The sequence below is a fragment of the Aquarana catesbeiana genome, linkage group LG01 (genome assembly GCF_042186555.1).
Source record: "Aquarana catesbeiana isolate 2022-GZ linkage group LG01, ASM4218655v1, whole genome shotgun sequence".
In the NCBI taxonomy this organism is placed as follows: Eukaryota; Metazoa; Chordata; class Amphibia; order Anura; family Ranidae; genus Aquarana; species Aquarana catesbeiana.
In genome coordinates, this window is record NC_133324.1 from 831,952,994 (window position 1) to 831,979,670 (window position 26,677).

The following is a 26,677-nucleotide window of genomic DNA, read 5'->3' on the forward strand; positions in this document are numbered from 1 at the left end:
AAATGCTGCAATTAGCGAAACCAATACTTTGCGGTGTGATTTGCATCAATACAAAATAAATGAGCGCAATTTGCAATGCAAGAAATCACATTCAATTTGAATAGGAACGTGATGCGATTCCTGTCCGATTCGCATGCAATTTCCCCCACTGATCCTGTGTGTGTGTGTTTAGAAGCGCCACCTAGAGGGCAATTTAGATCTCACACAATTCAGCAGAAGGAGCGCTGTTCCAGTAAGTAGGTAGAGACAGATTCAAAGTTTAAAGCACCAATCATTTATTGGAAAACTGGAGCTTCTTGGGGGCAGACGGTGAACCCAATGGATGCACCCGTTCATTCCACCAGGCTCAGCAGAGTAAACTACAGAACCCCTGAGTCACAGTGCCTCATTGGCACACTACCATCTCCCTGCATGGGCTTGTGATCTTTTTACCAAATATCATCAGTCTGTTCAGTTTTCCAAAAATTTAATGCTGCTTTGAACTTCTAATCTGTCTCTACTGTCTTACTGGAACAGCGCTCCCTCTGCTGAATTTTGTGAGTTCTAAACTGCCCACTAGATGGTGCTTCTATATACACATACATGGAAATTGCATGCAATTCTTTGCAGTGCGATTTGCGCACTTTTTTGTGTTAATGCCAATCACATTGCAAAGTATCAGGACTCGGTATCGGTGAGTAGGTGACCAAAAGTATAGGTACTCGTACTTGTCGATAAAGAAACGGGTATTGGTGCAACCCTAGTGCACATTGTTATCAATCTTTAATAAGCATATTTTGAATAATGCCTTAGGTCAGTGCACCTTCCTGTGCATGTGTTTTTTAATTACTTGAGCTGCGGAAGGTTTTACAATCTTAATGACCAGAGCATTTTTACCATTCAGCACTGTGCTACTTTTACTAGAAAATTGCATGGTCATGCAACGCTGTACGCAAATTAAAGCGGAATTCCGGCCAGCTAAAAAAAAAAATTTAAAGTCAGCAGCTGCAAACACTGTATCTGCTGACTTTAAATAAGTAGACTTACCTGTCCTGGGTGCCCGCGATGGCACCGCCATCCTAGGTAAGGATTCCTACTGTGCATGCACGAGCGGCGCGGCGATCTGTGAATAGCCCCGTGGTGTTCTGGGAACACACACAGTTCCCAGGAGACAACGGGGCCGCTCTCTGAGGAGAAGAACATGCCGCGGAATAGGAAGAGGCAGATTAGGAATACTGCCTAGCAACAAGGGTTTAGGTAAGTATACATTTTTTTTTTTTCTAAATGTTTTTCTTTTTAACTTTTTTAGGATTTTTGGTGGCATTTTTTTTCCAGGGTGGCCCTCCACTTTAATTTTTTTTTCACACAAGTAGAACTTTCCTTTGGTGGTATTTGTTCACCACTGGGTTTTTTCAGTTTTTATTATATAAATGAAACATTTTGAAAACAAAAAACAATATTTTCTTTCAGTTATAAAACACATCCAATAAAAAAATAAAATGTCTTCATAAATTTAGGCCAAAATGTATTCTGGTTTATGGCTTTGGTAAAAAAAAAAAAAATCCAGTAAGTGTATATTACTTGGTAATGGCGGTGATGAGCGACTTATAGTGTGTCTGTAATGCCCCGTACACACGGTCGGATTTTCCAACGGAAAATGTTCGATGTGAGCTTGTTGTCGGAAATTCCGACTGTGTGTAGGCTCCATCGGACATTTTCCATCGGAATTTCCGTCACACAAAAATTTGAGATCTGGATCTCAAATTTTCCGACAACAAAATCCAGTCTCGTAAATTCCGATCGTGTGTACACAATTCCGACGCACAAAGTTCCACACATGCTCGGAATCAAGCAGAAGAGCCACACTGGCTATTGAACTTCATTTTGCTCGGCTCGTCATACGTGTTGTACGTCACCGCGTTCTTGGCGTTTGGAATTTCTGACAAGATCTGTGTGACCGTCAGTATGCAAGACAAGTTTGAGCCAACATCCGTCGGAAAAAAACATGGATTTTGTTGTCGGAATGTTTGATCGTCTGTACAGGGCATAATAGGGTGGCGGCCAATCTGGTGCGAACAGACACTTGTTGGGCAGGTCGCTAACTGACACTGAGGTCACTATTGACACCAATACAGTAATCAGTGATAATACTATACACTGACAATTTACTGATGACACTGACTGGGAAGGGGTTAACATCTAGGGGCAATCAAGGGGAAAACTGATTGCCTAACAATATGTCATGTGTTTAATGTGTTCTTCATTTACTTTCTGATCTGGCTGTTTTTTCTCCCTGCTTTTCAGGGAGAAGAAACAGCCAGATTGCTGAAGTACAGAAAAACATAATCCACTCTGCACCCTTCACAATGTGATATGCAGAGACCACTGAACATCAATGAACTTCCTGTTAGGTTAGTTGGAAGGCAATGTGTTTGGGAAACTCTATCTTTGTCAAGCCTTGTAGTAGCATATTGTGGAAGAGCAGAGCAGACTAAGGTTGCTGCCCTTTCCTGGAAAAAAACCTTTCCTATTGATAACTTGCAACATATCCCAGTGAACCTTCTTGTGCATGTGTTATGTCAGTTACTTTTGCATAGTTAGTCGGCAAACAGCCTTCAGTTTGTATAGATGGTCTGAAAAAGGTCTAATCCAATGTTTTTTTTATTACCATTACCAATTTTTCTACATGTTACTGTGGCCATGGGGCCAAAGCAACTTTTCGGTTACCAGGACATACAAGTTTTCAGAGCACTTGCCTAGCGTGGAGAAACTTGTTACCATAGGTGTTTTAACAAATGTGAATTTTTGCAAATTTCTTTCTTGCTTTTAACTATCAGCCAATTATTTTTTATACGGTTAATATAATGTAGAGCTAAACATAAATTTGACTGCTGCTTTCCAGTCTGGAGGGAGTTCTGCATACTGTATGTCATATATCACACTATAATGTAATACTAGCCTTTTTGTAGCAGAACTCCCATTACACATTTTTAAAAACAAACTCAACTAACTGTCTGCAGAACTCCCCAAGAAATATAATATGCTGATTGAGTCATTGAATCACTGATAATGTCAGAAGTCTACATAGAGCTGGAAGTCAAATTTAAGGAATCCCATGGAATAGAAACTGCATTGTTGCTGCACTATTTTTTAAGACTCTTCATTGCTATGCTCATTTTATTTTTATAGCACATTTTTAACAAAATTTGGTTTTGACTTTAAATGTTACTGACAGTTTTGAGAGCAGCCTTCTAACTTACCTTAAAATGTTGAGCAATGGTACCTTACTTGTACTCTAAAAAGTTGAGAAATTAGGTTTCCATACAATTTCCACCAGCAGCAGTTTCTTCTAAACTGTCCAGTATACTCATCAGCATAGCAGATGTCTCTGAAGATGCTTCATACAGGTAGCCATCCTCCATAATAGTTTTTCCCAAGATGCTCCTTATAGGTAGCCATTTTCCATAGTAGATTTTCCCAAAGATGCTCCATACAGGTAGCCATTTCTCATGCTAGTTCTTTTTGGGTGTGTCTCCAGCATGACCTCTTTTGAGAAAATCCCATTTGAGAAAATCCCACTATATGTTGCCATTCACACAACAACTTATTTTTTTATATTTCTTACATTTTAAATGTTTCCTTGGAGAAAGAGTCATGGCAGACCACAAGCATTTATGAACAAGTTCATAGTGAGTATAAAGATAAGTGATAATAAGGATAGCCGATGAGGAGAAAAAGTCAGGCAGATCACAAGTTAATGATCACTGATATAGATAATGTACCTATCTGAAATATAAAACTTCATTTAAAAAAAAAAAGTATCGTAAAAGAGGCTGGTCAATTCGGTCATCCCGCTGTATAAAGATACCTACACACACACATGGGCTTCCCAATTTTTTTTTTATAAGGTGTATGAAGGATATCTGGCTAGAATCTGATGCCACTGTGACTAAACAGCATGACCCTGCGACCAATTCCCCTTAATTAGCTCTATATAGGTGGAAGTCAGGTACACATGTTTTGCAGGTATGGCAAAATTGCTGCATAACATACCAAACAACTCAAGCTCCCTACGCACCTAAGGGTATTAGCACAGCGGAGATGAGTGTAGACGATGTAGCTGACAAGGGTTTTTCTTACCTGACACGCATACCGCTAAGCATGGTTGAGCACCTCCCATTCTTTTTATCTAAGCAGTACGTTTTTGGGATGTTTACATTTTATTTCATTTTGTTATCTTTTATTATGTTTTTTCTTGATGTATTTTTTACGAGCCAGAGGCTTTGTATATGTACCTTCTTTTTCTTTTAAAAACAATAAAAATAATTAAAAATAAAAGTAAAAGAGGGCAACATACAACTAGTATTATATTTGACACAGTTTTCGATAAACAATCATATCAATATCTGGTTTGATCAATGTGGTAGCAAGTGGAAGACAGAGTGAGATATTGGCTGGAGAGAGTACAATAATCTGGCAAACAGGAAGTGCAGAGACAAGGCAGGGTTGTCCAATGGATCAGACAGGGTGTTGTCCAGCATCTCTGGCAGCTCAGCAAGAAGAGTCATTGCCAGACACAGCAGAGGTCCCAGGTTCATGTCCAGGCCCTGTCAGATATCCAGCGTCCAGTTTCCTCCCCAAACCAACACACCAGGTCCAATACTACACTCAATACTTTCCTCCTTCAACCCTATTGCCACTGAGGAAGTTGCCAAACTCCATTCCACGGCCCACCTCACCACTTGTCCCCTGTCCCCTCACAATTACTGCGACCACCTTCCTGCTCTATTCTTAACTCTCTAACCCACATCTTCAACATCTCCCTTTCCTCTGGCACCTTTCCCTCCCCTCTCAAACATGCACTGGTTATCCCCATTTGCCTTCAAGCATTTTGAAAGCCTTCTCCACAACTGTATGAGCTGCTCCCTCACTGACAACTACCTCCTCGATCCCCAACATTCCACTGAAACTGCCTTACGAAAACTCACCAATGACCTACTGTTTTGTCATGTTTTTGGGGTTGTGTTTAATATGTGCAAAGAGAGATCACACAAATACTTAAACGTATAACATTTATTAAATGTAATGACAGATATTATTAGAAAATATAACAAGAATACTTAACTAAAGATGCTGTTTCAATGGAGTCCCCCTGTTTTTCATACAGCATGGCCGACCAGGTTCAGACGCAGCTCTGATGTGAGAATAGCCTATTCCAGTTTGGGCTGTGGTAGACAAAGGCTAGTATGTGAGTAAATGACCAATCTAAATTGTTTGGACAGTGATATCACCTTTTAAGGGGGATAGTGGACGCTGTCATCCTGCATTCCTCAGGCTTTACATCAGTGAAGTAAAACAATACATTTAACCTTATATGGTTTCTTGACCGGGATTTGGAGGCCTGGAATACATTAGTGAGCTACAATATGAACCAACAATAATATGGAAATATAAAATATACAATTACCCCATCACCTACTAACTACTAAAACCAACATCCAGTACTCCATACGTATACTCTTGGACCTTACTTCTGCCTTTGACACAGTTGACCACCCACTCCCCTTCAACAGACTCTGCTCCCTTGGACTCCGTGATTTTGCTCTTTCCTGATTTTCCTCCTACCTATCTCAGTGCACTTTAAGTGTCACATACTATACATCCCCTCCACTTCTCTTCCTCTTTCTGTTGGGTACCTCAAGGCTCCATCCTTGGGCCCCTCCTATTCTCGCCCTATGCCTCTTCCCTGGGCCAGTTGTTAACCTCCCATGGCTTCCAATACCACCTCTATGCTGACGACACCCCCTCAATCCCCTCACGTATCACAAACTTACTGAGTGACATATCAGTATGGATATCACACCACTGCCTCAAACTCAATCTTTCTAAAACTGAGCTTGTAATGTTTCCTCCTCCCTGATCCTCTCCCAATGACTTTACCATTGAGATCAACGGCACAACCATTGGTCTTTCGCCACACGCCACGGTGTAGGTGTAATCCTAGACTCTGACCTCTCCTTTAGCCCCCACATCCAATCACTGGCTAAATCATGCTGACTAACTTCCACAACATTTCCAGAATGCGCCCCTTCCTGACTAACATCACCACAAAACAATATATTCACTTCTTGGTTATTTCCTGCCTTGACTACTAAAACTCCCTCCTCACTGGCCTACCTCTACACAGGCTATCCCCCCTTCAGTCTATTATGAATGCTGCTGCTAGATTAATACACCTAACTAACCAATCCATGACTGCTGTTCCTGTCAATCACTTTGCTGGATTCTCCTACCCCATCGTATAAAATTCAGAATACTAACCACAACGTACAAGGCCATCCACAACATTGCCTCCAACTACATCACCAACCTCATCTGCAAATATCACCCGAATCGTCCGCTCCTCCAAAGACCTCCTGCTCTCTAGCTCCCTTGTTACCTTCACCCATGCTCGCTTCCAGGACTTCTCCAGAGCCTCTCCCATCCTCTGGAACTCCCTGCCCTAGTATATCTGGTCAGCTCCTACCCTGTCCGCTTTTAGGCGATCTTTGAAAACTCACTTAATCAGGGAAGCCTACCCCACCTCCACCCTAAGAAGTACCCAAGTCACCCCTGCAGCTAATACCTTTTGTACCACCTTTCCCTCCCTTTAGATTGTAAGCTCCATGAGTAGGGCCCTCCTATTCCTTTTGTACTGAACTATAACTGTTCTAATTTTTCCCTTTGTGCTTCATCCTTGAAAATAGTTGCTCACAAATATATAAACTGCTGAAAACTGATAGCATGAATAGGGTGTGATTGTGAAGAGTGGGATATTTTTCTTTGGGAAGATAAAACTTATAAAAGTCCAGTAAAGGTCTACTGTCAAATTTTTCTTCAGCCACATGTGTTCGCTAAGTATAAACGCATTTTTACAAAAAATTCTACTCCCCCCCCTCCAAAAAAAATCAATATTTTTAAGCACGTTTACAATTCTGTGTTGGGCTGTATTCACAGCAGTTTTGGGTTGTAGGTTGGACACATCTGATCTAAAACAAAGCTCAAGCTGGTTAAAGGATAGCTGCCAACATTCTCTATGTTAGCTAGGGACAAGGACCCTACACCCATCTGTTGTAAACATTCCTTTAAAAAAGTTTAGCTGTCTTTGGAAAGAAATCAACATTCCTAAACATGTTCATATGCTGTGATAAATACTGTATTATTCTTTTTTATATAAGCACAAGTTTCCGCTACAAGTTTTATTTGTCCATTTGTGAGATATGTTGCATTAGTGTCACATATTGTATAATATATATATATATATATATATATATATATATATATATATATATATTATATAATATATATATACTCTCTCTCTCTCTCTCTCTCTCTCTCTCTCTATATATATATATATATATATATAGATTTATCAATGCTGGCAGATGCTGGGCTTTATGAGCACCTGATCTCTAAATATTGCCATGTGATAAAATTCCCTATTTAGGCTCATCAGAAGATGTAAATTGCTGCATCCCAACTGATTTGAAAATATAAAACTGGGCCAACACACCTGCTTCATAACACGCTTATTCACAGCTCATTGATGTTAAAATATCGTTAATAATGCAGCAAGCTTAAATCAGCATTAATAATATCTAAAAGTAGGCCCTAACAATTTTGTCTTCAATTTCACCTTAGCAAATGTATTTATTTGCTTTTTATACTAAGCATTTATGTATATATTTATGTAATTATTTTCTGTATTTTTAAATTTCTCTTCCTATTTATAAAGTTTATACAGCATGGTGTTCTGAGGCAACAAGGAACCAAAACCTAAACACCAATACTTAGACTACAATTGACACTTTTCTATAAAAAAAATACTTTATCAAAAGATATCAAAACAATAATTACAAACCTGTCAATGCTTTAATGTCCCCATTTGCAGTGTTGTCCCTCTATATTACTAGGACAAAGGAACCTAAACAGATGAAAAGAGAGCCAGCAAAATCAAAAGCATACATGGAACAAAATGTCATATGCCAAAGAATATGCAGTATGTATATAGTACAATGTTCACCTCCCTCCAAAAACAGTAGGACACTGAAAAAAATGTGATTTTCCATTTTGTTTCCTGAATATTAAATCATGCCCACAATTTAATGTGTGGAAAACAACTGACCAGTTTGGTTTCACATGGTCTTGCATATGGTTGAATTTATACTACTACCTTGATCATTATTACCATTTTTCGTCAATGGGAAGATACCACTCTATGAATGTCTATGATTAAATTCTTAAGCCCAACAAGACAACCCAATACAGTTTGATCAAAAGCGGTGTTGCAGCTTTGGAGAAAATTGACTAGCTTTCTGTTAGTCATATACAATTATGGACATCCATTTTTGATGTTGTAGGACACAACTTTTTCAGGGGCATACTGTGGTAAACTGTGTGTTTTTGGTGGGAGCTGTTTTTTGTGCATATTGTACATGATATTTACTGTATGTTCTTTGGTATACGGCATCATAATTGTGCTGACTCTCTTTTGGTTCATAAACCTCTCAGTCAATTTTTGTCCTAGAAATATAGAGTGACAGCATACCAAACTTATACATAAGATAGCTCTCCTTGGGATATTTGGTAGTGGGATTTTAATAGGTATTTTTCTTTACCGTGATACTTTTTATACATTTGTACATTTATTTGTTTTAAAATGGGGACATGACTATCGAACCATTGAGTGGTTTGCAACTTTTGATCTCTTTTGATTATTATAGAAATTAGAAAATAAGGGATAAGGAGCACAGTTCGCTATATATGTCACCATATTCTAATATTAAACTGTGGCAAAACAAAAGAAACCGATCTGTGGACTTATCAGTGCCAACCATAATCCCAACGAAGAAAGAAAACAGACACAAATGTCTAAGAACACATGATGTTTTTACAATATACAATTGGGACATAACATGTAAACTGCAAGCATATGGGCAGCACAGCAACTTCCCTGATAGAGCACTAGTCCTGTCTGGCCCAGACAATCATAAATACAAATCTCGTAAAACTAGAAACATAGTAATATAACAATTCAGGGACCAGTGCTATTGGAAGGGGTGCAGCGGTCTAAATGCTTTTTGCAACTGGTTTGCTTCATCATGAGACCATATGGAGACCCCAATATGCCATGTGTGAACAACGCTGCAAACAATGGGATAATATTCTTAACAGCGGAGACGAAAATGAAAAAAAAGAGGGAAAACAACTCTAAATTGGAGGTGAAGCAATGGAACTACTGACTACCTGGACTGTTGTTAGAAATTCTGCTTGGCTCTCGGACCATCTCTATTATTCATAGCAGTTGGGCCTGCTTTTAGCGGCTCTTCTCATAGGGTGCCTTTGTTTTGTAGCCTTTATGCTCCATCTATCTGGACCTTTTTGGACTTAATGATTTAAAGGGCTGTCCACAGAGAGGTTCCACCACTTCACCACCAGTTTAGAGTTTCTATCCCTCTTTTTATAATTTTTGTCTGGGCTGTCAAGAATATTATCCCATTGGTTGCAGCACTGTCCACACAGTGCATATTGGGTTCTTCATATGGTCTCCTGATGAAGCAAACCAGTTGCGAAACATGTCGAGACTGCTGCACACCTTCCTGTAACACTGTCCCTTGAATTGTCATATTACTATGTTTCTAGTTTTATGAGATTTATATTTATGATTGTTTGGGCCAGATAGGACTATTGCTCTGTCAGGGAAGTTACTGTGCTGCTCATATGCTTGCACTTTACATGTTATGTCCCATAACATTTTAACAATATATTGTAATAAAATTATGTGCTTTTAGACATTTGTGTCTGTTTCGTTTATTCATTGGGGTTATGGTCGGCACTGTAAAGTCCACAGATCACTTTCTTTTGTTTTGCTGTGTATTATTGAAAAGTCCATTGTAGAAGTAATAGCGTTTATGTTTTGGTTACTTGTTGCAAAATCGCCATAGACTCTGGACCACTGAGGTTTTGGAAGGCCTATAGGGTGCCTGTGTGTTCTGAGACAGAAAAACAGAACAGTGACTGGGGATCACAAATATAATAGTACAGATACTCCTCGTTTAACGACTTACCCGTTTAACCACTACTCGAACTTACGACCAGCTCTCCCCACTCTAACGACGCGTATATACATCATTGTATTTTACAGTACAGTACAGAATTTTTGTTCTTGTTCTGTTCTTATGCAAATTAAAACACCGTTATTGAGCTGGAGTTTTGTGTTCAGACCTGTTTATCACAATACAGTACAGTACAGTAGTTAACCACTTTTTGACCTGCTCACACAGATATACTGTGGCAGGTCGGCTCTCCTGCGCAAACTGATGTACCTGTACGTCAGTCTGTAAAAATAGGATAGCCTGTGGTTCCCACAGACTCGATGTCTACTGGTAGCCCGCGATCGCGGCGAGGAGAGGCAGAACAGGGAACTGCCTATGTAAACAAAGCATTTCCCTGTTCTGCCTAATGACATGACAGAGATCATCAGTTCCCTGTCATCGGGAACAGTGATCTCTGTCATGTTTCTGTAAGCCCACCTCCCCTACAGTTAGAACACACCCAAGGAACACACTTAACCCCTTGATCACCCCCTAGTGTTAACCCCTTCCCTGCCAGTGTCATTTTTACATTGATCAGTGCATTTTTTTAGCACCGATCAATGTAATAATGTCACTGGTCCCCAAAAAGTGTCATTTCGGGTCCCCAAAAAGTGTACTTTGCTAAAAATCGGAGATTGCCAACATTACCAGTAAAAATAATAATAAAAAAATAAAAGTCCCTAAATCTAACCCGTAGTTTGAAGACGCCATAACTTTTGCGCAAACCAATCAATATACGCCTATTGCAAAATTTTTTTTAACAAAAATATGTAGCGGAAAATATATCAGCCTAAACTGATGAATACATTTTTTTTTTATATATTTTTTTTTTTTTTGGATATGTATTATAGCAAAAAGTAAAAAAACATTTTTTTTTTTCAAAATTGTCGGTCTTTTTTTGTTTTTGGCGCAAAAAAATTAAAACCACAGAGGTGTTTAAATACCACCAAAAGAAAGCTCTATTTGTGGGAAAAAAAGGACGTCAATTTTGTTTAAGTACAGCGTCGCACAGCGCGCAATTGTCAGTTAAAGTGACGCAGCGCCGTATCGCAAAAAATGGCCTGTCATTAAGGGGGTAAAACCTTCTGGGGCTGAAGTGGTTAAGAATGCTTAAAACATTGATTACTTGTGATTCCTCATTTAACAACCAATTTGTTTAAGGACCTGGTTGTTGGAACGGAACCTGGTCGTTAAGTGAGGAGTAGCTGTATAGGCTTAAAGTGTATCCAAAGCCAAATTTGTTTTCATTAATAGGGATAGACTGGGGGAGGGGGTCAAGCTGTTGTCTGATTTTCTTTTAATTGTCTCTCATTACGGAGATTTCCCTTCTTGTCCTGTAGACTCACTAAGAAGTAAGAGGATATCTTTCCACTGTGAGGGAAATCCCCTCATTTCCCTGAGAACAAGTGTGGAAATTTAAATTTTGGATTCACCCTCACTTCAATGTATTAATTAATTTGATCAGGACAATTAGAGAGAGAAAATCTCTCTAACGGGGACAGATTTAATAAACACCTGACACAGGTTCTAACCTCTCACCACTCTGACCAAATCTACTTTTATTCACAAAATTAAATCACCAAAATGAGTCCAATGAGATTTCAAAATTACAGTCACATGGCTGAAAATAAAGAACCTTCTCTCTGTGTAAAACTTTGTGAATTTAGCCATTAAGGGCCACTTTCCTAAAAGCAGCCATCACTTCAAAGCAGTATTCAATAAACTCTTCTAGGTTAATGGACATCCACACTTTGTATTATAACATAAAATATATCTGGTAACTGCGATTGTTTGATGCACAACTGTTGTAGGTTTACTCCCAAGAAAAATGTGACCTTCAACTGTTTAGGAGGTAACCTTAGATGTCACACTTTACCTTTCCTGTGCCTACCAGCCACCTTGATCTTCCACTGGAAGGGCAGCCAGGCCATCATGTGATAGTGTTAGGCCTCCATACAAGATCAGGGTGGCATGCACAAAAAAGCTACTGTGTGTTACTGAAGATGGTTACTGTGCAGCTACAAGGTCACTTTCCTTTTTGGGATCCTGTGAAAAGTTTACTTTACAGGGCAACTATAATAATTTATTGTATTTTTCTTGAGATGTACAGTGCCTTGCAAAAGTATTCACCCACCTTGGCTTTTTACCTATTTTGTTACATTACAGCCTTTAGTTCAATGTTTTTTTTAATCTGAATTATATGTGATGGATCAGAACACAATAGTCTAAGTTGGTGAAGTAAAATTAGAAAAATATATACATAAAACTATTTTTCAGAAATAAAAAACTGATAATTGGCATGTGCGTATGTATTCACCCCCTTTGTTATGAAGCCCATAAAAAGCTCTGCTGCAACATATTACCTTCAGAAGTCACATAATTAGTGAAATGATGTCCACCTGTATGCAATCTAAGTGTCACATGATCTGTCATTACATATACACACTTTTTTGAAAGGCAGGCCCCCATAGGCTGCAACACTTAAGCAAGAGGCACCACTAACCAAACACTGCCTTGAAGACCAAGGAACTCTCCAAACAAGTAAGGGGGCCTTGGCTTTTTACCTATTTTGTTACATTACAGCCTTTAGTTCAATGTTTTTTTTAATCTGAATTATATGTGATGGATCAGAACACAATAGTCTAAGTTGGTGAAGTAAAATTAGAAAAATATATACATAAAACTATTTTTCAGAAATAAAAAACTGATAATTGGCATGTGCGTATGTATTCACCCCTTTGTTATGAAGCCCATAAAAAGCTCTGCTGCAACCTATTACCTTCAGAAGTCACATAATTAGTGAAATGATGTCCACCTGTATGCAATCTAAGTGTCACATGATCTGTCATTACATATACACACTTTTTTGAAAGGCAGGCCCCATAGGCTGCAACACTTAAGCAAGAGGCACCACTAACCAAACACTGCCTTGAAGACCAAGGAACTCTCCAAACAAGTAAGGGACAATGTTGTTGAGAAGTACAAGTCAGGGTTAGGTTATAAAAAAAATATCCAAATCTTTGATGATCCCTAGGAGCACCATCAAATCTATCATAACCAAATGGAAAGAACGCGGCACACCAGCAAACCTGCCAAGAGACGGCCGCACACCAAAACTCACGGACAAGGTGGGCATTGATCAGAGAGGTAGCACAGAGACCTAAGGTAACCCTGGAGCAGCTGCAGAGTTCCACAGCAGAGACTGGAGTATCTGTACATAGGACAACAATAAGCCGTATGCTCCATAGAGTTGGGCTTTATGGCAGAGTGGCCAGAAGAAAGCCATTACTTTCAGCAAAAAACAAAATGGCACATTTTGAGTTTGCAAAAAGGCATGTGGGAGACTCCCAAAATGTATGGAGGAAGGTGCTCTGGTCTGATGAGACTAAAATGTAACTTTTTGGCCATCAGAGAAAACGCTATGTCTGGCGCAAACCCAACAAATCACAAGACCCAAAGAACACCATCCCCACAGTGAAACATGGTGGTGGCATGATCATGCTGTGGGGATGTTTTTCAGCAGTCGGGACTGGGAAACTGGTCAGAGTTGAGGGAAAGGTTGATGGTGCTAAATACAGGGATATTCTTGAGCAAAACCTGTACCACTCTGTGTGTGATTTGAGGCTAGGATGGAGGTTCACCTTCCAGCAGGACAATGACCCCAAACACACTGCTAAAGCAACACTTGAGTGGTTTAAGGGGAAACATGTAAATGTGTTGGAATGGCCTAGTCAAAGCCCAGACTTCAATCCAATAGAAAATCTGTGGTCAGACTTAAAGATTGCTGTTCACAGGGGAAAACCATCCAACTTGAAGGAGCTGGAGCAGTTTTGCAAGAAGGAATGGGCAAAAATCCCCAAGTTCATAGAGACTTATCCAAAGCGACTTGGAGCTGTGATAGCCACAAAAGGTGGCTCTACAAAGTATTGACTTTAGGGGGGTGAATAGTTATCCTTTTTCTGTTATTTTGTCCTATTTGTTGTTTGCTTCACAATAAAAAAAAAAAATCTTCAAAGTTGTGGGCATGTTCTGTAAATTAAATGATGCAAATCCTCAAACGATCCATGTTAATTCCAGGTTGTGAGGCAACAAAACATGAAAAATGCCAAGGGGGGTAAATACTTTTGCAAGGCACTGTATGTGTGATTTTTTTTTTATTCACACAGTTATTGTTTAACTTTATTACAATACCACTCCCTGATGCTTTAAAAAAAAAAAAAAAAGCATGATTGCTCTTGTCATTTTACCACCCATTGTTGAGCATAAGAATGACACTGAAAGCACGGGGGTTGTTAATTCACATCATTTTTCATACAATGTTAAACACCTATCTATCATTAGGTTAAATCAAACATCACTACATTAGCATAAAATTGCAATGTTTACGTACAGTTAGTTAATATGTTATGTCAAGTCTAAACTGTGTAGAATTACAGACATTTTCATGCTGTAGATTATTTGACAAATCTATGTATTTGATATTTATGGCGCACTACGCTTTACTTTTTAGGACCAAATTTCCAACCCAATCTATTTTTGGCTTACTGAGAGCTTAGCATCTCACCGTATGAGAGAGAACAAAATTGAGCAACAATAATAAGATGTAAGTAATCAGTCATTTTTTTGTAGTTATTATACAGAAATTTTATAGCAGTTACTCCTTTATATGTAGCTCTGTTGACACTTAAACTGATTAAAAGAGATCTCTAAGCAAAATTAGAGTTTTGGGTATGGCAATTAGGCCCTAGATCTTACATATTCCTTAAAGTTGAACTCTGAGATAAGAAAAAGGGGAAAAAATACCCATACAGTGGGTCTTCCCCCCCCCCTTCACCCATTAGTTTTAATGCTTATTAAATCTAGATTAGGGGGAATAAGCTGTATTTCTTACTATATTTCTCGCTCTGCCAGGTATCCACCATGCTGTGCAAGCGGTCCCTCCAGACCTCTTCTTTAAAACAGTCGGGTCGGGGGTCACACTCTAACGTTATCAAGCACAATGCAATACCATTATTTTTGCATTATGTGTGGACAGTGAGGGTCTTCCACAACCCTGAGCGTCAGAGAGAAGAGGTGAGCACCTAAATGAGAAATAGGGTATCTATTACAGCTTATTTCTCTACCCCTAGACTTAACAAGCAGTTAAACCTTGCTGAGGGAGGGGGAGAGGTCATTACATTGGTATTTTTTACAAAAGTTCAGCTTTAAAGGAAACACCTCAGGTCCTTATTACTTTTGTCAGCAAAGACCTCTATACACTGCTGGAGGCTTTTATCACTTGTCTCTGAATACACCTTGGACCATTAGAATTCTCCAGTATTGGATAGATACCACAGCTGACCTAGGTTAGTAGTGATGTGACAGGTTCTCTTTGAAAGAAACCTATCTTTATGTAGAAAGAGGTTAAAAACAAAGAAGAAGGGTGTCCTTTTATTATAATTCTAAAAGGGTTTTTAGCATTTTTAAAAAAAAGTTTGTTAAGCTCCAATACTAAAAAAAACGGTCACAGAAATAGGGTATGCAGTGTTCATTGGCTCTAATTACATTAGTATATCAATTTATAAATGTAATATTAATCTCAAAAACACTAAGTAAATTACCATTGCTTTTAATAGATTGACTAAATGTCTTTTAGAACGGAGAGACATGCTTTTTAGATCCCTGTTTTCGTATCATAAACTCCAGGAAATGTTTTACCATCAGTTTGAGGAATAGTATTGTGTTAACTGGATACGAAATATACTTAGAACCTATGAACACTGCTGGTTCTATTTTAGTGCTCATTCTAAGGCCACTTGAGCCCATCCCTTTCTATACATGCACATCATAAACATGTTTTAGTTGTCTGGTACTTGTGATGAAATTGGATAAAGTGTTAATAAACCCACAACAGTAAAATCAGTCTGTATATGCGGTAAAGCATGCTTCTTATACTCACTGTGGAACCTAAGGGGTCAGTCCTCCGCATTGAGTAAAAAAGTGGTTTGATCCTGTATGCACAGATCCTCTTCTTCTTCCAGTGACTCCAGAACAGGTCCGTGTAAGACAGAGTTACTAGAGTCAGGCTGCACATGCTCAGTTTGGTGTGTATTGCTAGAGAGTTTTTTTTTTTTTTCTTGGGAGAGTGCATGTGATCAGCACAGGGCCAATCAGCACTGTCCAGACAGAGGGTCAGGGGTCCTTGATTCTGATAGGACAGCTCAGTGCAGTATGAAAACTCCTCTTACAAGCTTTAACCAGGAACTGATAGTAGTCACAAGACTGCTATTTACCGCTGATGAGAAAAGGTATTTAGCAGTTTATATTTACTAAAACTATTGCATTTCCATGTTCCGTGTACTGTGGGAGACCAGATATAGTGAATGCAGGATCCTGGGTTTAGTAACACTTTAAGTGTATCAAGTAACAGAGAGACAACTTGAGGTATAAACCATCTTTAAGGCTGGGATAAAAAAAAAAGAAAACTCACATTACTCATATTATTTTTGTCCTTCAGTAGTGATGTGTAAAATTAGCAGTTTTTGCTTTACAAAAAATTCAGCATCGGAGTCAATGGGAAGGGCAAAATTAAGATTTTTTATGGTTTTTAAGGGTGCAATGGAGTTTAATGGTTCCTGAGGGTTGTTTTCTTTAGGAAAAGCAGTTCTTTCTAGATGCACATTGCCTGTACTTTAAAATAGGTGCAGGGGCAGCTATTTAGAAATTGATGACAATGTCAGCACTAACATGGATCAAACTCACATGTTTGGTAATAGGAATTGGGTCTGGTGTGATTTTTTTTTAAGCAACACCCATTTCACACAGCCATTGGAGATTTTTTTTTTGTATACATTTTAGTGATATTTCAGTGAAGGTAAAATCAAATTTAGAGTTGTGACAAAAAGAGGAGGTAAGGGAAATTTTTCCAATGGGTAAACCTGCTCCGGTAATAATTGTCTAAGAGGGAACAATTGTCTCTGGGGCGGGTAGTAAAGGGAAATCTCCCTCACAGACAGAAACAAAGCTAGACAGGGATCTTCACTGTTTCCTACTTTATGCAAAACGTTAAAAATATTTTGGCGTTACGATCACCGTAATAGAAATATTAGAATATTAGTTCAACAGTAGCCAAAGCTTTTGTTTTGGATAGTGTCAGTTCGTACTTGTATTAGGTAGAGTGGGGAAGCATTATAACCTCCTGTACATTTTTTTATTTCTGTCTGTACCCCTGTTGGAGTGATTCCCCTCACCTTCTGTGTGGTTGCTGGTCTGGGAAGAGGCAGCAGATAAAATCTGATTGATGCTTTACACCTTCAATAAAACTATTCAAAGTTTTGACTATAGTTTGATGTGTTAGCCACATTTAATTCACCTACATTCTAACCTCCTAATGCGTGGAATGCTTTGGTACTTAACATTAACTCCTCCAATATACACTAACACAATTCACTTTTGCTTTCTGCTTTTGATCCAGCAGGTAGAACTGTAGACTCAAAAGCTGTAGACACAGTTAAAGGCTGTTAGTTGGTTTATTTCATCTGATAAGCCAGTTGTTTAACCATCTCAAAGACCCATCAGCAGTGACTCCTTCCAGTGGCTCATCCTTTATCTTACTGTTCAGTTTAAAGTTTCAGTCAGATAAACTGTGCTTCAAAGCAAACAGCTCTGCCATTTTTTTTTAGCTAAGACCCCTTTCACACCAATGCGTTTTTGCAGCGTTTTAGCGCTAAAAATAACACTATTAAAACGCTCATAAAACGCTCCCTATGCATCTCAATGGACCCTTTCACACTGAGGCGTTGCGCTGGCGGGGCGTTGAGAAAAGTCCTGCAAGCAGCATCTTTGGAGCAGCTTTTGGGCGTTGAAAAAAGCGCTTCAAAAATGCCCCTCTCCATTGAAATGATTTGAAAACGCTGTAAAAACGCCTGAATAGCGCCTATAATCCGCCCTGAGCTGTAGAAAAGTCACATGATCTCACAAAAAGGTAAACATGCAAGCAGAAAAGAGAGCATCTACAACAACATTGTGGGAAGGTCAGAATGATTAAACAGACCATCAAAAAAACAAAATTAAAGTGCCAAAAAAAAAATTAATCCCAGAAAAATGAAGATTTGAAGTAAAACAAGACACTGCTTGTTACTTTACAAGACACTGCTTGTTTTACATGATCTCACAAAGTATAAACATGCAAGCAGAAAGATAGCATCAATAACACATGCTTCAATAACGCTTAAAAAACGCTGTTAAAACGCTTGCAGCGTTGCATTAATTTTATCGCTAGCGCCCCTAAAATGCGGTAAAAACGCTGTAATAACGCTAAGGCGTTTTAGGGCGTTTTTGAAGCGCCTTGGTGTGAAAGGGGTCTAAATACTCTTAGTGCTCTGCGAATTTTTTGTAATGTAATAGTAAAAAAAAAGAAAAAAAAAAACAGATAGCAACAGTTTAAAAATAAATAAAATCCAAAAACCAAATCATTATAGCTTTCCTTTAAACTCTTGTAAGAGCTCATATGCCATACTATGTATATCTATCTAGATAAATATGTATATCTGTAAATACACTGAGCAAAATTTGAGTTTGCCCCTATTTATCATGAGCTGAACTCAAAGATCTACAACTTTTTCTACGTACACAAAAGGCCTATTTCTCTCAAATATTCTTCACAAATCTGTGTTAGTGAGCACTTCTCCTTTGCCCAGATAATCCATCCACCTCACAGGTGTGGCATATCAAGATGCTGATTAGACAGCATGGTTACTGCACAGGTGTGCCTTTGGCTGGCCACAAAAAAAGGCCACTCTAAAATGTGCAGATTTACTGTATTGGGGGGGGGGGTCCAAAAACCAGTCAGTATCTGGTGTGACAACCATTTGCCTCACGCAGTGCAGCATATCTCCTTCACATAGAGTTGATCAGGTTGTTGATTGTGGCCTGTGGAATGTTGGTCCGTTCCTCTTCAATGGCTGTGCGAAGTTGCTGGATATTGGCAGGAACTAGAACACACTGTTGTATACGCCGATCCAGAGCATCCCAAACATACTCAATGGGTGATATGTCCGGTGAGTATGCTGGCCAAGCAAGAACTGGGATGTTTTCAGCTTCCAGGACAGATACTTGCAACATGGGGCCGTGCATTATCATGCTGCAACATGAGGTGATGGTCGTGGATGAATGGCACAACAATGGGCCTCAGGATCTCATCACAGTATCTCTGTGCATTCAAAATGCCATCAATAAAATGCACCTGTGTTTGATGTCCATAGCATACGCCTGCCCATACCATAACCCCACCACCACCATGGGCCACTAGATCCACAATGTTGACATCAGCAAACTGCTCATCCACACGACTCCATACACGCTGTCTGCCATCTGCCCTGTACAGTGAAAACCGTGATTCATCCGTGAAGAGGACACCTCTCCAAAGTGCCAGATGCCATTGAATGTGAGCATTTGCCCACTCAAGTCGACGAACTGCAGTTAGGTCGAGACCCTGATGAGGATGACGAGAATGCAGATGAGCTTCCCTGAGATGGTTTCTGACAGTTTGTGCAGAAATTCTTTGGTTATGTAAACCGATTGTTGCAGCAGCTGTCCTGGTGGCTGGTTTCAGACGATCTTCTTGGAGGTGAAAATGCTGGATGTAGAGGTCCTTGGCTGGTGTGGTTACACGTGCTCTGCAGTTGGATGTACTGCCAAATTCTCTGAAACACCTTTGGAGATGGCCTAAGGTAGAGAAATGAACATTCAATTCAAGGGCAACAGCTCTGGTGGACATTCCTGCAGTCAGCATGCCAATTGCATCAAAAACATGCCAACTCCCTCAAAACTTGCAACATCTGTGGCATTGTGCTGTGTGATAAAACTTCACATTTTAGAGTAGCCTTTTATTGTGGTCAGCCTAAGGTATACCTGTGCAATAATCATTCTGTCTAATCAGCATCTTGACATGCCACACCTGTGAGGTGGATGGATTATCTTGGCAAAGGAGAAGTGCTCACTAACGCAGATTTAGACAGATTTGTGAAGAATATTTGAGAGAAATAGGTCTTTTGTGTACATAGAAAAAGTCGTAGATCTTTGAGTAGCTCATGATAAATAGGGGCAAACAAAAAAGTGTTGCGTTTATAATTTTGCTCAGTGTGTATATACACACACACACACACACACACACACACACAAACAGTGTACACATCTTTGTTGGCAGATGGATAAACCAAGGTAGGGTGAGTAGTAAATCAAATAAATATTTAATGGCGAAATAAAATTCATAAATTGCCTTAGGGGAATTTTGCTCTCTTGCTGCATGCTGTTATCGTTTATCATCTTTGTCTCTAGACATAGACACTAAATCCTGCTTGTAATGAAAGATGCCGAAATATTTATTAATAAGTTCCACTCAGCATATTACACCACTTTACAAATGTTTTTGTCAGTTTAAATATGGAAAATCCTCTGTCATATATCTTGTATTAAACTAAATGAGTATATAATTGATTCTATCCATGGGGTCATAGGCAGTTGAATGTAATTACAATTCTGTACTTTCTACATGCCTCAGTTCCAGATGATTTTACTTTTTATACTACATATTGCTAGCAGCTTTCCTTGTTCAGCACAGGTTGTTTTTTTTATGTTTTGGCTGTTTTACCTTGCCATTTAATTTTAGACTTGATTTCAAGACCGTACATTTGCCAGTGTTAGTATGGCATTCATAAAATATCTTTCCTCTATTTTCTTTATGGATCACATACATTAACTCTAAGCTACACCCCCCCAACAACCATACAAAATTGGGACATTTAAAAGTGAACCTGGCATAATAAAAAACATTTAAGCCAACACTTGACTTTTGACTTGTTGAAGGAACAAGCTGCTGAAAGTTCATTATTACCCTTGCTTTCTCCTTGCTATTCACAAACCTGGAGCCTATATGCACCTCCTAAAGCTGGAACTCGAGACCTTCTAATTAATTCTGTACCAGCGACTCATTAAGTAGTAAATCAAAGATGATAATTATAGCTCTGCATCTCCTGAAATCATTTTTCAGTGGCAGGTCTTACAGTTCTGTATTTACAGGTTAATATTGGCCTCAACTATTCATCCAAATTCTGCCCACTATGTGACCATACCTGGACAACAGCATACACATTGTACTCTATGCCTTTGGGACTGTCCAGACCCTCACAACTGCAATGGGTCACCAACATTCTGCAGCCCTATACCCATGCATCCTCCTAACATGTCAACCTGGTATCCTGTGCTATATAGAACCTGCTGTCTTTGCAGCACAGACAGGTTAATTTATTAAAACCAGAGAGTTCAAAATCTGGTGCAGCTGTGCATGGTAATCAATCAGCTTTTGATCGGGTTCACACTGGTGCGAGATGACAGGCGTCCTACTTTGGATCCGACTTTTCCCCGCGACTTGAAGCCGACATACGTCCGACTTTCAATGAACGGGGATCCGACTTGGATCCCCACCAATACCAGGCACTGTGTTTGGTATGAATCTTGAGGGGGAACTCCACGCCAAATTTTAAATGAAAAAACAGCATGGGTTCCCACTCCAGGAGCATACCAGGCCCTTGGGTCTGGTATGGATTTTAAGGGGCACCCCCTACACCGAAAAAACGGCGTGGGGGTCCCCCCCAAATCTATACCAGACCTCTACCGAGCACGCAACCCGGCCTGTCAGGAAAGGGGGTGGGGGTGCCTTGGGGCAGGGGGGCGCCCTGCGGGCCCTCCCACCCCAAAACACCTTGTCCCCATGTTGAGGGCATCGTACCCCTACCCATTCACTTAGGAAAAAAAGTGTCAATAAAAAGATAAATTAAAAAGATACCGGAGAGCGGGAGAAGAACCGGAGAGTGCGGAGAAGAAGGAAGAGACTGCGGAGAAGAAGGAAGAGACCCCCGAAGTCGGAAGAAGACCCCCGGAGCTGCCTAATAAATTACTTTAAAAACCTGTCGTGTGTTTTTTTATTGACACTTTTATTTCCTAGGTGAATGGGTAGGGGTACGATGTACCCATACTCATTCACATAGGGTGGGGGGCCGGGATCTGGGGGCCCCCTTATTAAAGGGGGCTCCTGGATTCCGATAATCCCCCCGCCCGCAGACCCCGACAACCAACGGCCAGGGTTGTCGGGAAGAGGCCCTTGTCCTCATCAACATGGGGACAAGATGCTTTGGGGTGGGGGGGCCCGCAGGGCGCCCCCCTGCCCCAAGGCACCCACCCCCCCATGTTGAGGGCATGCGCCCTGGTACAGTTCAGGAAGAGGGGCCCTCGCTCGTCCCCACCCCCATTCCTGACCGGCCAGGCTGCGTGCTCGGATAAGGGTATGGTTTGGGGGGGACCCCCATGCCGTTTTTTCGGCGTAGGGGGTTCTCCTTAAGATCCATACCAGACTCAAGGGCATGGTATGCTCTTGGAGGGGGAACCCATGCCGGTTTTTTATTTAAAATTTGGCGCGGAGTTCCCCCTCAAGATCATCTGAGCACAAGTCGCATGCCAAAGTCGGATCATGCAAGACGGCGATCCGACTTTGATCCGACTTCAATGATAGTCAATGGGCTGAAGTAGGATCAAAGTCAGACCAAAGTAGTACAGGGAGCATTTCTAAAGTCGGAACGACTTGTGTCGGACCAGTTAGGATGGCTCCCATAGGGAAACATTGAATTTCACACATCTTGCGACATGAGCTCCCAATGTCGGAGCGTTTGTCAGACCAGTGTGAACCCAGCCTTTAACTTCAGCTTGCTCAATTAAGGTTTGAATAAAAAACTCTCTAGTTTTAGTAAATCTACCCCAAAGATAAGTAACATTTTAACATTTTATTCTGCAGAGCGCTTATACACATGGACGTTTGTTACATGTATTTAGTGCTGCAGCTGAACAAACATTAACGCATTGTAAAATAAAGTCCACTGTTTTGTATAGAACCTTATGTGCTGATTGTTAATGCCTGTATTTGTTTCATGGAGTGTTCATTTTGTTGAAGAAATGAACACCATTTTAGTCTAATTAAAAATATGACTAAAACAAAAACAATTCGGACTAAAACTAATGGCATTGTAGTCAAAAGACTATGACTAAAACTAAATCAAAATGTGACGTTAAAATTAACACTGCACTACCACATAAGAATAAGGGGCATCTACTAGGCTGCTGAAAGAAAAAAAAAATATTATTTTTTTTTTGCTTAATATTTAATGTTGGTAATGTATTCAGGTAATATGTGTAATGGCAGTTTTTTTATATATATTTTAAAGTTGCAATTCTGTTTGTCAAGAAACATGAATTTTGTTTCTGAAACTTGTTTTGTTTATGAAGTTATATATCACAACTAAATCTGTGTCTATAGTGCATGTTCAACCTTAATACCATAAATCAGGGCTCGATAAATCCCAGGCCGGAAAAGTGTTTTCTGATGCTGGGGGTGGGGAGTGGCAGTGCTGTGAGGACAGCACTGTGAATGGCGGGTTAGGGCAGATGCGGTTCTGTAGTGTAGTAGGACAGGTGGGTCGGGGGAGAAGTGGAGCTGACGGGCGGAGCGGAGCCGCTGGCAGGAAGTGTCCCCTGTGCGTCTCTCTCCTTCCTCCTGCTGGGTGCAAGTCTTTTGAACTGTCCGGGGAGACAACCTGCAGTACGAACCGTCGGCTCTGAGTGGGCTCAGCAGTGGCCCGGAGTCGGTTACCACCTTGTAGAGGATCCCCTGGGCTCTCCAGTTCCCACCCTGGACGGGCTCCGAGTCAAGTCTGCACATCACACATCTGTGCCTAACAGTGCAGCCTTACCAGTGTCCCATCAGTGCAGCCTCACCAGTGCCCCGTCAATGCATCCTTACCAGTGCCGCATCAGTGCAGCCTTACCAGTGTCCAATCAGTGCAGCCTTACCAGTGCCCCATCAGTGCAGCCTTACCAGTGTCCCATCAGTGCAGCGTTATCAGTGCCCCATTAGTGCTGCCCTTCCAGTGTCCCATCAGTGCAACCTTTTCAGTGTCTCATCAGTGCCCCATCAGTGCAAGCTTACCAGTGTCCCATCAGTGCAGCCTTACCAGTGCCCCATCATTGCAGCCTTACCATTGCCCCATCAGTGCACCCTCAGCAGTGTCCCATCAGTGCAGCCTCATCACTGTCCCATCAGTGCACCATAAGTGCAGCCTTACCAGTGCCCCATCAGTGCACCCTCAGCAGTGCCCCATCAGTGCACCCTCAGCAGTGTCCCATTAGTGCAGCCTCATCAGTGCCCCATCAGTTCAGCCTTACCAGTGTGCCATCGGTGCAGCCTTACCTGTGCCTCATCAGTGCACCCTCAGCAGTGCCCCATCAGTGCAGCCTCAGCAGTGTCCCATCAGAGCAGCCGCACCAGTGTATCATCAGTGCCCCATTAGTGCAGCTTCATCAGTGCCTATCAGTGCAGCATCATCATCACACATTAGTGTAGAAGGAAAATTACTTATTTACTACATTTTATAACAGAAATAAAGAAAAGGGTTTTTTATTTCAAAATTTTATTTTTTTCATGCATTTAGCAGAAAATAAAATCCAAGTGGTGATTAAATGCTACTAGAAGCAAGCTCTATTTGTCTGAAAAAAATGCTAAAAATTTTATTTGAGTACAGTGTTGCATGACCTCGCAATTGTCATTCAAAGTGTGACAGCGCTGAAAGCTGAAAATTGGCCTGGGCAGGAAGGGGGTGACAGTAATCAGTAGGCAAAGAAAACTTTTTTAGCAGGCTCCTATATTCAAAGCACATTTGTAAAGCCCTGCCATAAATAACACGTTTTTTTACTTGCACCTGGCAATTCTAGAGAAATGCTTAAAGGAGAAGTACAGCCAAAGTTAGTTTGGCTGTACTTCTGTGGATCACAGGAGTGCAGTTACGGTCTGCATTCCTGTGACCCATTTTCAGCAGACAGTGGGCTGAAGCCTGCTGTCAGCTGATGCCACAGTGACGATCCAGGCTCAGGAAAGATCAGTCTGGACTGACACCCAGCTCAGCCTCTCAGTGAGTGCGGGGCGGGGGGCGCAGAGCAGAGAGCAGTCACTGACAGTCACCAGCTCTCTGCTCATGGAGCTCTGAGAACCGAGTGAGTAACAGTGTTTGATCGCTTGGTTCTCAGTCTTAGAGTTGGCAGGGGACAGATGCAGCATCGGTATGTATGATTCAAGAAAAAAAAAAAACATTCCCATACTTCTCTTTTAAATAAAATGCATTATGCCCCGTACACACGGTCGGATTCTCCGACGGAAAATGTGTGATAGGACCTTGTTGTCAGAAATTCCGACCGTGTGTGGGCTCCATCACACATTTTCCATCGGATTTTCCGACACACAAAGTTTGAAAGCAGGCTATAAAATTTTCCGACAACAAAATCCGTTGTCGGAATTTCCGATCGTATGTACACAAATCCGACGCACAAAGTGCCACGCATGCTCAGAATAAATAAAGAGATGAAAGCTATTGGCTACTGCCCCATTTATAGTCCTGACGTACGTGTTTTACGTCACCGCGTTCAGAATGATCGGATTTTCCGACAACTTTGTGTGATCGTGTGTATGCAAGACAAGTTTGAGCCAACATCCGTCAGAAAAAATCCTAGGATTTTGTTGTCGGAATGTCCGATCATTGTCCGACCGTGTGTACGGGGCATTACAGTTTAAGTAAACCTATTCAATTCTAGTTGACTGAAATGTACTGGGGTTTTTAGTTGCCTAAAATCTAATGTAGCTTTTAGGCAATGAAAATACAACTAGAGCTAAAACAATTCAGATGACTAAAATACGGCTAAAACAAAAATGGCATTTTATTCAAGAGACTATGACTAAAACTAAATCAAAATTTTACGTCAAAATAACATTGGTAGCATGTCTCCACTTTTTTAATGCTGCTTTTAACTTTTGATGCATTTAAATCTAGCATGTATAAATGCTACATAAGACATCCCTATAAGATACTGTAAGTTCTTACAATGGATTTACAAATATAGGGTGCTGCCAGTGGTATATCTGGTTAAGACTAAATCCTCTTGAGTAAGAGTGCTTTTTCATTCAGTCACGCTAAAGGGGGCCACAGAAATATAGCAGAATATTCCCATAAAGGTTTCCTGAAGTGTTAAGAAAATAATATTTTTAAAATGTAAGAAATTGACATAAAAAAGTGGGCAAGGTTGGGTAGATTAGGTGTGCCTCCTGCTGCTTATCAAATGCTGCAAATGTCATTTAGAAATCTGGCAAAAATAATCTGATATAAAAGTGTGTGTAAGATCTTTTATAAGAAAACATACCTATTTAGATATTATTGTCAGGTCTGTGGCTATATTAATATATTATATTATATTATATTAAAAACTGCCTGGATTGCTTGACCTTCTTTTGATTGATTTACTAAAGGCAAATATACTGTTCACTTTGCAAGAGAATATGTACTTTGCAAGGGTATTTTCCCCATAGCCTAATGAATAAGGTGAAACTGACTTCCATTATCCAATCACGTGCAAGCAAAAATGCAGTTTTCTGATTGTGTATTCTTTGCAAACTAAAATTTGATGACATTTACTAAACTTTGGAGAAACGTCCT

The 26,677-nt window shown here is 40.3% G+C and overlaps 1 protein-coding gene across 3 annotated transcripts in view; it reads left to right on the forward strand.

The window, feature by feature from the left end:
* The window catches only part of KCTD8 (potassium channel tetramerization domain containing 8), a 182,356-nt gene that overhangs the window by 149,450 nt on the left and 6,229 nt on the right, over nucleotides 1-26,677 (forward strand). The window contains exon 2 of one of the 3 annotated variants that reach the window (XR_012237020.1): nucleotides 14,623-14,715. The exons of 1 other annotated variant lie outside the window; for it this stretch is intronic. Coding sequence is in view for 1 of the 2 variants with exons in the window: in XM_073608498.1 (XP_073464599.1) it covers nucleotides 2,284-2,351 (68 nt within the window). In the remaining variant the exon portion in view is untranslated. Of the gene's footprint in view, nucleotides 1-2,283; nucleotides 2,391-14,622; nucleotides 14,716-26,677 lie in introns of all 3 variants that reach the window. One more of the 3 variants, XM_073608498.1, reaches the window with a different exon arrangement.